This window comes from Urocitellus parryii, chromosome 14, assembly GCF_045843805.1.
Source record: "Urocitellus parryii isolate mUroPar1 chromosome 14, mUroPar1.hap1, whole genome shotgun sequence".
Taxonomy (NCBI): Eukaryota; Metazoa; Chordata; class Mammalia; order Rodentia; family Sciuridae; genus Urocitellus; species Urocitellus parryii.
Genome location: NC_135544.1, coordinates 22,447,220 through 22,460,460, shown reverse-complemented (window position 1 = coordinate 22,460,460; position 13,241 = coordinate 22,447,220). Strand labels below are relative to the sequence as shown.

Here is a 13,241-nt window from a genome sequence, read left to right as displayed (position 1 = left end):
AGAGGTTATTGTTTAGATTGCATTAACTTTAATGTCTAAGCTCACGAGTGAAATATGCTTTTTTTCCTCAAAGCTTTTTATTTATTCCTGCTTATACCTCTAGCAATTTTTGGTCTAAAGCACTGGTAAGAAAGTTTGGAAGTAAGTATCCTGAAATACTGGGAATTAATATTTCCTATTTCAATAAGGAATGAAAAAATAGGGTTTAGTCTCATGTTACATTGTTTACTTGGTACTATCAGGATGTTGGTTTTCCTTTTGTATTTTTTGAGCACCTTTTAAAGCAAATTGGAAAAACTAGGAGCTTTGTTAAAGAATATGAGAGAGGTGAAACCTTAGCTCTGCTACTCATGCCACAGAATTCCAGTTTCCTTTCTTTAAAAAAAAATATCAATCTGGCAGATTTACTTTGAATCTTAAGTGCACTAGCATATGGAAAGTAATCACCACAAAACCCCATAGTATTGTTCAATACTAATAGAGATCACAGCTAATATGCTGTATAATTATAAATTCATTTACTATTCTTTTTGAAAGAAGAGTCAGGTTAGTATTATATGGTATAGAGACATTGATGATGTTCCAAGAGTCAGAAATGTAAATGTGATTTTCCATTGTACAAAGGTGTGAGAAGTGCTCTTATCATCTCCCTATTTCTATTGGTCCAGCTCTTGTTTCAGCTTTCTGTCTGCAGTTCAATACCAAACAACTAAAGAATGATTAAGAGAATTTTAAATAATAAAGCAAGATGAACTGGGACAAAGACATAATAGAACCAAGGTTATTTGTTCTGAAGGGGAAAAAAGTGTTTGAAAAGTAAATTTTATGATCTGCTTCGTTGGATATTATATTTTAAGAGACAGGCTTACATTATAAGCTGCTTTGGGATTAGACATGCTGAACAACCTTTTTATGTAAAACTATTTAGACTCCCCCTTGTCTTTTCACTCCTCTACTTTAAATTTACAGTTTTACCCACAAGAGTGGGGGGAAAAAAAAGCAATTTTGAAGGCAGAATAGAGGCAGAAGAGGAAACTTAGAAATATGAGTGAATATGTAGAGGAATAAAAGAGAAACATGCATGAGAGTTCTAATTATTATTCTCTTAGGAAAATAAGAAAAATAAGATTAATATTATATTGTACATAATTACCAAAATTAAAACAAAAAGAGAAAAATTTAAATTTATCCCTTTCGTGTAATTCCTCCATTACAGAAAGAATATCATTTTCTGGACACAGGCTCCCTGACCCCCCTCCATTTTTTTTCTGGTTTTAAAATAGCAAACCTGGCTTACAAGTGATAATCCTTGTTAGCTTTAAGAACAATTAGTTTTGCAGCTGCAAGCAAAATGATTTATTGGAATAAAGCTTAAAGCATGCTCCTTTAAATAGGTTCTTTCATTTGGATGCACCTTTTGCATGAAGTAGAATGTTCTTTCTATTTCCTGAGTAGACAAAACCAGTTAAATTAAGGAAGTACTAAGAGCCATCTGGTATTTATCATTGTGTAGGGCAGGGAAGGGAGGGGAGTCACTTCTCCTTCCTATCCACCTCTTGTTCCAGTGGTCTCCCTGTAGCAAACTCGGTTGAGTTTTATCAGACAGTGGTACTACCTAAGGGAATTTGTTCAGGTATGTCTGAGCCTATGTGGTTTCCGATGAGAAAACTAAGAGCTGAACTAGGAGTAGCTAATTCATCTTAAGTTTATAGTGCTGAACTCCAACTTCAAAACAGAAGCAAAAGGAAATTTTAAACATTAAGTGCCAACTTTTATTCATTCTTAGCTCATTATGCTTTGTTTTATATTACCACTTTCACATTCCATAACAAATTTTATAGTGGACTTTTGTTTTTAAATGCAAGGAAAAATAGCAAGCAACCAAAAAAGTGTAACTCCACACCTCTGAACTAAATAGGGAATGGGAGTAAAATAATCCCCCCAAAAATAAAAAAATATCAATAGTTAAGAATTTCAAGTTTTACATAATTCTTCTCCCTCCCATGGAAGGTTTTGAAATGTAAATATTAGGAATGTTGGGTATTTTGGAAACCCTATAGGGTTTATATCTATTTTGTTACTTACAGTAACAAAGATAGTACTAAGAATGGGAGAGAATCAGTTGTTAAGTACTATTTATATAATCTCCTTTAGTGCTCACAGAGCTTGTGAGAAATAGATATTAAGTATAGCTAGTAGAGGTCACAAAACTTGCCCAAATTTACACACCCATTGTGGGGGGTGTTTCATTCCTGAACCTGGAACTCATGCCACACTATTTTCACCACATAGAATATCCTTCTAAACCCTTTATCCTTAAGAACTTCATTTTTAAAGGAGTTTTCTTCTTTAGAATCTTCTTTAGACTCATGGGATGTTGAAAGTAAGTGAAATCTTAGAACTATTTGAGCCCCACTCCTTTTTTTCTGCATATGACAACACTGAGAGAAAATAAATGGATTCTCCAGAACCGCAAAGCATCCATACCATAACCTATGTCCACATGATCTGCTATATTTCCATCCCAATGGCATTTTCAACTTTGATTCCAAACATAATATTTTTTTTCCTCAAAGGAGAAGGTCTTCTTAAAGCACTTCCCTGATAAGTCATCAAAGTGGTAAAATTCATGTCACCCATCCATGACTAGATGTAATGAAAATACATCCAGATGCTTTTAACCATTAATAATCTTTGCTTCCATTTCCATCTACTCAGCAGTTAATCTCAAATCTCATCATTTTACTGAGTGTCTGGTCAGTGTATGAACTCCAATTACCTTTTTTTCCCATAGCAGTGATAGCCAACTGAAGATCAGATTAAAGATACCAAAATCACTTAAACTTGAAGAGGCAGTGCTGGGGATGTAGCTCAGTAGTAGAGCTACATGTATGAGGTTCTGTGTTTTTCCTAAGCATCACACACACACACACACACACACACACACACACACACACACACTTACTCAATCATTCTCACACAAAAGGTTAATAGGAAATATAATTACCTGTGCACTATACTCTCAAGCATCACAAACCAAGCTCATAAAACTACAGAAGCCATAGACAACAGTTTTATTGTTTCCTGCTGTTAGAAACAAAATAAGTCCACTTGTCCTTCCTATAGCCCTCAAATTTAAAGAAAGTCACAGATGCATAGATGCCCAGATAGATAGATGAAATAGATATATAGATACGTAGGTGACATGAGCAGATGACAGATACATAGAAATACATGACATAGATGATGAATACTGATATAAATAGATAGGATTGAAAAATTCAGGATTAAAGAATAAAAATGTATCTAAAATGTACACATCCAATTTACATAATTTTCCACTGAGTAGGAAATATATTTCAGAGGCAAAAAAAAAGCAGCAACAACAAAAATCCTTGAATAACTGTTATTATCTTTAAAAACCCCATTTTTTTAATCTTGTAGGTTCATGTGAGTATAAAATTTTATGAATTTTATGCTACCCTTGCATTAATTTTTTAATGCAGAAAACAATTTGGAATGAGATAGAAAATATGCTTTAAATAAAAATTTCCCTTAGGCTCCATAGTCTTGAATATATTAATATAAAAACAACAACAACAAATATTTGGAAGCTATTTTTATAACTATTTAAGCATCTACACAGCCAATGAATATCATTAAGTTAAGTGTCAGTATACTTGGCTGTATTCTTTGCTGTTTTAAGAAAGTCATATATCCTTTCTGAGTGACAGTTTATCTGTGAAATGGAAGTATTTGCCATCCTTTCTCAGGGTTATTATGAGAAGAAACACTTAGAATTGTATGTGAAAATACCTAGCATATCGACTTATACAAATGCACTCATAGCATGTTTGCTGTGCCTGAATCTTTTCTGCATAGCAAAAGACACAGTTACCAAAACCTACAAGTGTTTATCACATCTGTGTGTCCCCAGTAGAAAAAAGAAGTTCAATAAGAGGTTCTAAAAGTAGATATCACTCTGCCACCGTACATGTGTGTGCAGTTGCTTCACAACCCTAGAACTTAAGGCCCAGTAGAAGGTCAGGGCAAGTGTGAAGGATTTTGGTCTTGTTCACTCCTGTAGATACTCAAAATAGATTTCTGTCATGGTTGTCTAAAAACACAAGGCTGTGCAGTACATCGTTGATAAAGGGCACTGGCTCTGGGTAGAAACAGGTTAAGAATGCCCTGTGACCTTGGGAAAAGTTTCTTATTCTTTCTGAGTTTCAGTTGCTTCAAGGATAAAATGGCATGATATCTGCCCTTAATTTTTTTTAACAGTTATTTGAGGATTCAATGAGATAATATGATAAATGGACATTGAATGCTTCCTGTTACATACTAATTCCTTAAAAGAGTAAGCTTAAATTTCCATTATTATCACCACGTCCTTGCTATTCTGACATTCATAATTCCTTAATCACAGCGTCTAAAAATGGGCACTCACACATCAGCCCATCAATTGACTAAGTCATTTCTTCCCTGTGCTGCCCCTGCTGGAACGGTGCTACAGCCCATAGGAAATTCTCACTTTCATTCTCTTTTCTAGGAGTCTAGAAATTCTGCACTTAATCCAGTGACTGGATTCATAAAAATATAGAGGAAAAACCTCACAGTAGCCAGTGACAGAGGCCATGGAGCCTTCTATTCTTGTGCTCCCAGAAGTATAAGAGTCATGGTTTTCACCAAAATTTCTCTTTTCTTCATTTACACATAAATGTCCATAAATGTGATGTGCACAATTTATAAAGATCCTAGTGTTTTGACTCCCTTCCATTTTGGCACTGGTATTGTCTTACTATCTGTAGATAGTATTGTCTTACTATTGTTGTTGGTTTTGTTTTTTGTTTTGTTTTCATATTTGATACTGTGGATTGAACCCAAGGTCATTTAACCCACTGAGCCACATCCCCAGTGATTATATATATTATATATATAATTTTGAGATAGGGTCTTGTAAGTTGCCTAGGGCCTCATTAAGTTGCTGAGTCTGGCTTTGAACTCTTGATCCTCCTGCCTCAGCCTCCCTAGCCACTGGGATTACAGGTATGTACCATGGTACCCAGTTGTTTGTTTTCCAAAACTTCTTTTATACACCTAAAAGGAAATACACACAAACATATTCACATTTCAAAATATGCATAAACAAAAGGGAATATGCCCCACATAACAAAAGCAATTTGAGAACCAAAAAGTGCTTTTGGAGGGGTTTCTGGAAAAACTCAATACTGTTATAAACACTTCAAAAAATTGTTGCGCTCTTCAGTTTACTATTACTATTTTTGCAATTGATCAGCCCAGGAAAAATCATTGTTTTTTCATAATAGAAACACTGTGGCTGGGGTTGTAGTTCAGTGATAGAGCTTTTGCTTAGCCATGGGTTCTATAACGAACACCATAAAAACAATCAAACAACCCATAGTAGAAGCATAGTTTGGACTCTGATTGTTTAATTACTGTTATGGTAAATGAAAAATGCAATGTTCATAGTTACTTTGATAATGCAAACCAAAAATAAATTTTGTCTCATGCTTGGATCTTTCTAGGGAAGGCATAGATTACTCGTAAATTAAATGAATGTATCATTTATTTGATATGTGAAAACCAAAACTTTCTGTTCAATTCTAAGAGCAAATAAAAGCATGTCATTAAAAAATTTCTATATAGACATGTATTAAGTTTCCTTCTGTCTTACAGATTCTTTCTTCTTCAGTCCAACTACCAATCTTTTGCCAGACATACAATATTAAAATGTGCATCTGATGATGTCATTTTTTTGGTGACTTAACAATACAAAGTTTAAGAATTTTTTTAACATGGACCCCACTTTCTACCTAACCTTTCTAATGAATCTTCCTTCTTCCAGTGATTAATGTATTTTGTGTTTTAGATGCCCAGAGACTAATTATTTTAATACATCAAGCATTTTTATGATGCCCTTATTACTTGAAATAACTTTTTAATATATACTTACATAAGATGGAAAGCCTCCATAAATTTTTAAGGTTCTTTCCAGTGTTATCCACATAGTAAATAACAAAAGCACCAAGAGCTGATTATTTATACATGCACAAACCACTATACAATTATGCACATTATTAACCATGTACATATTATTATATTTTATTTATTGAGCTCACAGAATGTTTGAAAACTTGGTGAGAGTAATATCATCATGCATGCCTCTTTGAAAAAAAAATAGTCTTCTATAGATGCACAGAGGTCTAAGTTGAAGTTATTTCTAAATATGTTTTATATAGCTCTTGTGACGGAAAGAGAACCTTTCAAGATCATATTGGTCCAACTTTAGGAAAATCATCATAATTATGCATACAGTATTAAAATATTTATTTATTATCCACCAGTTTTGAAAAGATTTTGATAAATTCAGTGTGGAACCATCAGTATCTTTATGGCATGAAGTGTTCTTGAAAACTCCTCAGGAGATTTGCAATTTTATCTAGCTAACAAAACCTGATGAAACCATTTATTTAAAAGTTTTCCAATGGTTTGAACTATCTCAAGAATAAAAAAGAAGGAGAACGTTTATAAGTGATCTACTTATGAAACTTTAGGGAATAACACATCCAAACATTTATTTTTAAAATTAGCTTTTCTTTTCATTGCATGAGTTTCTTTTAAATAGAGTTGTTTGCTTATTGGTAAAAATGGAGTATTTACTTGGAAGTGGTGGTTAAGTATATTCATTTAGTTAAATATCTGCCAGGTAGCTTACTGATGACAGCCGTTGTTTTTCTTATAAAGGCCTGAGAAGGATCTCAGACAAAGAACATGTGTGTTAGCCCTGACATTTTCATGTTATTTGCTTGTTCTTGTAGTTAGTAATATTTTCAATCCATGGTTCCTTACAGTGTAGTTTGTAAATCCTTTCCTGATTGGATCAGTTTTAGTTGGATTAAAATTAGATAATATTTTGGCAAACTAGGCACAGCTCAATGAAACATATTGGAAGCTAAAAATAATGAAGATGTGGCTCTGGAGTCCTCCCGCCGGTATTTCTTATGTTCCAGACATGCCCCAGGGTGTTTTGAAAAACAGTTGCATAGTTTGACACGTAGATCATCTGGTTATCACATATCTCCATTGCTATTGGAGCTATTTCCTTCCCTATGTTTAGATTAATAATCAATCTCTTTACACCCTTAGAAAAAGAATCAGTTATCCTTTAATCTGTGCTTTCATAGACCTGCATAGGAACCTTTGTTATAACTCTCATTTCTTGGTACATTAGTAGTTTACATGTTGACTGGGGTATAAAGTTCTCTGAATCAGGGGATTCATTTTGGAATTCTAACAGAGAGCACAGAACTTGCATGTATTTAATGATCAATATTTGGTTTTAATCAGTGAATGGGCTAATGGCTTTGTCCCACTACACATGACCACTTACTTATGCTTACTAATGCAGTTGTATCTGATTTTTGCAGGGACTGGTCCAATATGGCTGAATGAAGTATTTTGTTTTGGGAGAGAGTCATCTATTGAAGAGTGTAATATCAGGCAATGGGGTGTGAGAGTCTGTTCACACTCTGAAGACGCTGGAGTCACTTGTTCACAATAATGTATTGTGTTTGCATTCATATTTATGAAATCTTTGTTGTAAAACGAGTATTATCTTTTCCCACTAAAATTAGTTTAATGAAAATTTAAGGCATTAAGAGTATTGTCCAAAGACCAGTAACATTTTTAAATAATTTGATAAACATATTGAACACCTTTATACTTACTCTATATTTAAAACATTTTAACTCCTCTAGGTTTTTAAATGGGATTTTCTAATGTAATAACATTAAATTAAACACATTTGACATTTAAGTCTCCTAGATCACGAACGTCAATGATAATTGAAAGACACTAATCACTGACTCTAATTTCTGATACTTTCACCACCAAATTATAATTTTGTCATTTTAACCTTCATTGTAACATAGTTAATTGATTTTAATTACTTTCTGAATAATGGGAGGGTTGAGAAGATCTCTTTTTGTGTCCAGTTGGCAAAATTCTCCATTGCACACATATTTTTAAAGGCAGAATCTTATCTGGATATTAATATCTGTAAATGTAATGTGGGTGTTAGATAGCATTGCTAATGATCTCTTGGCCGCGATGGAGAACTTATTTTCATGGCCGTGTGCTGACTGCTGTTAACTATAAACTTATTTGAAAGGACACATATTGCTGCATGTGTCCAGGCAACTGGTGGATCAAAAATGTTACTTGTCAACATACAGCTCAGTTTTTTATGCATTTTTAATTGAGTTGAATGCCTAAGTTGTTATAATTCTAGGGCACTGTGCTCAAAATGTATGTGTGATTATTCCATTTTAACACATACAATGCAAATGCCTTGAGTGTAGAAGACAGAGAAGTTTCAACTATTTGTCTTTGGAATCTTTCATGAAGTCAGTCAACATTTATAAACACAGAAAAGGTGGGGTGGTAGGCATCTTCAGGCTTAAAAGGACAGTAATCCAGGGTATGCTCCCTCAGAAAATCCCCAAAGCCTATCCTAGAATATGAAAACCACCCTTTAAAGTAGCTGTCTACATGTAGGGCAGAAAGACCAGTGGGTGTTATTGAAATTCAACTGAATCCTTAAAAAAAAAAATCCTTAATTTTCAACTGTCCTATATTCAACTCATAGGAATCTGTGATTATATAATAAGTTTGTTAGAGAATTGCTCTACTCTTCTTTCTTTGTGACAATAAGCAAAAGTACAGGCTTAAGCCTTTTTAATCACCTGAGTCTCAGTACCCAATCACTTGAAGAGGCAAATGTTATTTTGGAATTGCAACTGTTGGAAATAACTTACTGAAAATGCATTTTATGATGTTGTATTCTTCCCCTGTGGACCACTGGCAGTTTTCTCTATCAGGGTAATTTTGTAGTTAAGAAAATGGATTCTGAATATAGACTGACTGTGTCAAACCTTAGTACCAATTTTGCTAGTTACAAATTCTGTGTGATCAGGTCCACTGTCTATGGATTTTATTCATAAGGCAAATAAAAGGGTTTTAAAGATAATCTTTGCATCATCAGCCTGCATGGCATGTCTGAAAATTAGTGCCTATGGGCTGTGAATATTATATTGCTATAGAATATATGGATACTGATTTTCCACTTATGTATAGCTAGTTGTATTTTTATTAAGTAATCTAAAAATTATTTTTCTGTAATTGAGATGACCTACAAAGCTCAGTCAAGTCTAGGAAAGAAGTTAATAACACCAATGTAATCTGAGGACTTAATTTACTTTGAAACAGTGAATTGCATTAACTCCTTCAAGGATCCTACATTTGTGATTTGATTTTAATTTTTTCAAAAGGAACCAGTTGATCAGAAGCAATGAATTTCATTCATCTCATCATCTAGCATCAAAATAAACATAAAGTGTTTATTTAGAAATAAAGGAAGGGAGGCAGGAAGGAAGGAAGAAAAAAGAAGAGGAGAAGGAGAGGGAGAAAAGGGACTTAGAAAAGAGGAACAGTTGACATTTACAGTCTAAGCATATTTCACTTCAATTATCTGAATAGTTTTCAATCAAAACTTTCAATTTTTCCCAAACACATGAACCATAACAAAATATTATTCTCAGATGAAGCGTTGAATAGTGGTATGTGCCTATTACAAATTAAATAGTGATACTTGCTATTAAGGGGAAAATGCAACTTTTAGAGCCTTAGTAATGTATTTGTGTTCAGGGTGGCAGTAACGTTTATGCCAAAACCAAACACAGTCTGGTAACACAAATTTCCCATCCCTGGCTTACAGTGATATCCTAATTATCCTTCAGTGGCAAATGTGTAAAGATTTTTACTATATAATGCTATATAAAAATACAATGGTAAATCACATCTCCATATATAAATTCTATAAGAACACAAATTATTGCTTATATTTTCAATTATGCATCCAGATAGAAAAGCAAGTTCTAAGATGATATATATGTTATAATTATATGTATGTTAATATTTAAATATCTAATAAGTTATTGTTTATGGATTCAAACAGGTGGAGTAAATGGTACCATAACCTCAGCACAGTGATTACCGCTGAGGTGTAGGGAGGACAACTGAGATGGGCAAAGTGGGCTTTAGACAAATCTGTAGGTGTATGCAGATGCAAATATAACTATGGATGCATATTTGAAATTATAAGAAAGCAACAATATCTGTTATAAGAGTGTCTGGTCCATTATTTCTGTATATTTAAAAATTTTAATAACTAAAACTATGAAAGACTTTTTACATATGCTATGACATTAAAAATAGAGCAAACTCAGCTGCTTGAAATAGAGTACAAAGATGCTTGCTTCTGTATGTCCTCTAACTGAAAGACAAGGATTTTTACCTTCCTCTTTCCTGAATGCTGCTCTTTGAGGCAGTTTACGTGGTATTCTTCACCCAGTGAGAAAGACTGTGAAGCATCCAAAAAACAAGAAAGATGCTGGGTCAGGCAAGGGCATGGTGCAGCATGTTGGGAAATACAGGATCCCAGAGAACATCTCCCAAACACTTCATTTTTTCATGTTTTTCATCTGTTATGAACATCAGCAAGCCTGGAAGCAGGGGCTTTTTCATTAGAAGAAGGTCTAATAAGCTCTGGGACTTGTGATAGGAGCTCTGGATTTCCAGTAAGAAATGTGTGTTATTTATACAATGAGATTGTTTTCTAATTTGAAAAATTAAGAAAAAATAGAAACAGTCAATATTCTTATTGATTTCAAATAGGACATTTGTGGCACAGATAAAATATTTACTTGAGATTACTCAGCGATGAGAGGGAACCAAGTTCCCTAATTCACAAGTCAGCTACGCTCTGATGCTTTGGTTGTCCCAGAAACTTTGTATGTTTCAAATGTGTCCTCTAAAGCCCAAGTGTTCAAAACTTAACCTCCAACACAACTCTGTCTCTTCACAAGTGTTGAGATGTGGGGCCTTTAGGAAAGGCCCTCATGAATGGATGAATGTCAATGTCACAGAATTGGATTTTGCTATTGGGAGAGCAAGTTTGGTGTAAGTGGGAGTTAGTCCCTCTCTCCTGCTCCTGTGCCCTCTCGCCCTTCCACCTTCTGATGCAGGATAATTCAGTAAGAAGATCCTTATCAAGCCTGTACCTCTGTCTTGGATGGATTTCCCAGCCTCCAGAACTATGAGAAACACATTTGTTCTTTATAAATTACCCAGTCTATGTTATTCTTTTAGAATAACAAAAAAAAAAGGGGGACTGAGAGAGACTTTAATGGGCAAATTATTTTCTCTCTATATTTTATTTCTTGAGTAAAATTCTACAGATCAGCTATTACCAGCTTTACATATAGGAGGGAGGTGTAAACAAATTAATCAACTCTGTGCAACTTTACAAGAGCGGTATAGTTTTTTTTTTTTTTTTTTTTTAAATGTTAATACGGAAAGTGTAAAGCAGATTCAAACCACTGGTACAGAAATTAAATATTGCAGTGTTCTTACTCAACTTCCCTTTTCTCTAACCTACCAAAACAAAGAAAAACAATAAGTTAAACACACAAAAGCTATAGTAACTAAGCCAAATCTTCCCTCGCTCCTTACATTTGGATTTACATTTCATGATTACAGCTAAGCCAGAACAATATTTTCTTCCGCTTAACTTTGTACCTTGCTCTGGTTTATCATTGGCCATATTTTCTTCATGCTTAGAGAGTCACCACAGGACCAGCAGGATGCTGACACAGCATCTACAGATTGCAACTGCTGGCTGACTTGATTTTTGGGGGGCAGCAGCTCTTGTTCCCCCCGAGGTAGCTCCTGGAGCCCTCAGGAGCCCCTTTCAGTTTCTCTCACTCCCAGGACCAGGTACGTGCTTAACCCCATGGTGGATTCATCCCTTTTCCTGAAGCCCACTTGGATCCTGGAAGTTGGAGGCAGTGAGGAACTAATGCAGGTTCTGGTCTTCCTCGTGGGTTCCCTCTTAGTCAGGCTGTCCCCTAGTTCATGTCCACCTTTCTCATGGCTGACCATGCTGTATTCAGACTAGAACTAGGTACTAAAACCACAGACTTGCAGAAGCTGCTTAATCAGCAACCGAAATCTATAATTGCATAAGACGGAATCCCCTGAACAAACTCCCTGTATCATTTATATATGCTTCTCTACTCAAACTGTAACCACAATTTCACACAAAAGAAAGACTAGTGCTATTTTGTTTTTACATAAAGAAGACTGATGGAAAATTGATTGACTTAACAAAGAAATGGAAAGAGAACAAAGAAAAGGAAAGAACCCCCCCCCCCCCATGATCTGGGAACATAAGACGACTTATTCTCAACTTTAAGCCTTCCACAGAGAAATGGGCAAGAGAATATAGGACATTTAATAATTGCAGCTATGAGCCGAATATTTAATCTCTTCAAGCTTATAAAGAATACAAGTTAAAAATGCAATTATTTTTAATTACTTTGTCAGCTGAACTGTGCTTTCTGAAGGCAACACTATGCTCAGAATGAAATACAGAAATCCAGCTATGAAAAGAGTTATGCAGAGTTTAAAGCTATTGCTTCATAGTTTTTTTTTCTATGAAAAAGTTAAACACAAAAAAAAACATAAAAGGGAATTAAATATGACCCTTAAAGCTCTTTTAGGGTTCTCTGAATTAAAAAAAAAATAGAATTACATGCCTACAACAACTTTAGGGGAAAAAACAAAAGACTAAGAAACACTTACTTGTTAATCATTCATTAAGAACTTCCATATGACCAAATAAGTTCAATCAAAACTTCTAGAAAACTTTTCATTCTTCTCACAAAAATGTCTTTGGTACTTCATACTTACATTATATTCCGAAAAAGACTGCTAAAACTAATGACACAAAGTGATCATTTTTTTCTTTTTCTTAAAATTACAAGGAGCACAAAACAATTATTCCACTGTAAAGTTTCAATGGCAGGATAAAATGAGAACAAAGTTATTATTTTGAATAAAGGAATTATTTTTGAATTAAGGAAGTCAAGGCCCTCTGTTTCTTGCTCAACTGACATCATATATTCAAGTCAGCTACCAAAATGATTAGATGAGAAGAAACTATGAATTGGAAAATCTAAGAATTAAAGAAAGAAGGAAAGACAGGAGGGAGGGAGTGAGGGAGAAAGGAAGGAAGAAAGAGGGTAACTTCAAGGAATAACAAATTTGCTAATCATCTCTTCGTTATTTGCCAAAGATTTTGAATAAGAAGTCAGTTT

At 34.3% G+C, this 13,241-nt stretch overlaps 1 protein-coding gene across 1 annotated transcript in view; it reads left to right on the top strand.

Moving 5' to 3' along the window:
* Positions 1–7,634, top strand: part of Msr1 (macrophage scavenger receptor 1) — a 72,702-nt gene extending 65,068 nt beyond the window's left edge. The window contains exon 10 of the mRNA XM_026389477.2: positions 7,452–7,634. Coding sequence (XP_026245262.1) covers positions 7,452–7,585 — 134 coding nt within the window. The 3' untranslated portion in view covers positions 7,586–7,634. The remainder of the gene's footprint in view (positions 1–7,451) is intronic.
* Positions 7,635–13,241: the final 5,607 nt, after the last annotated feature.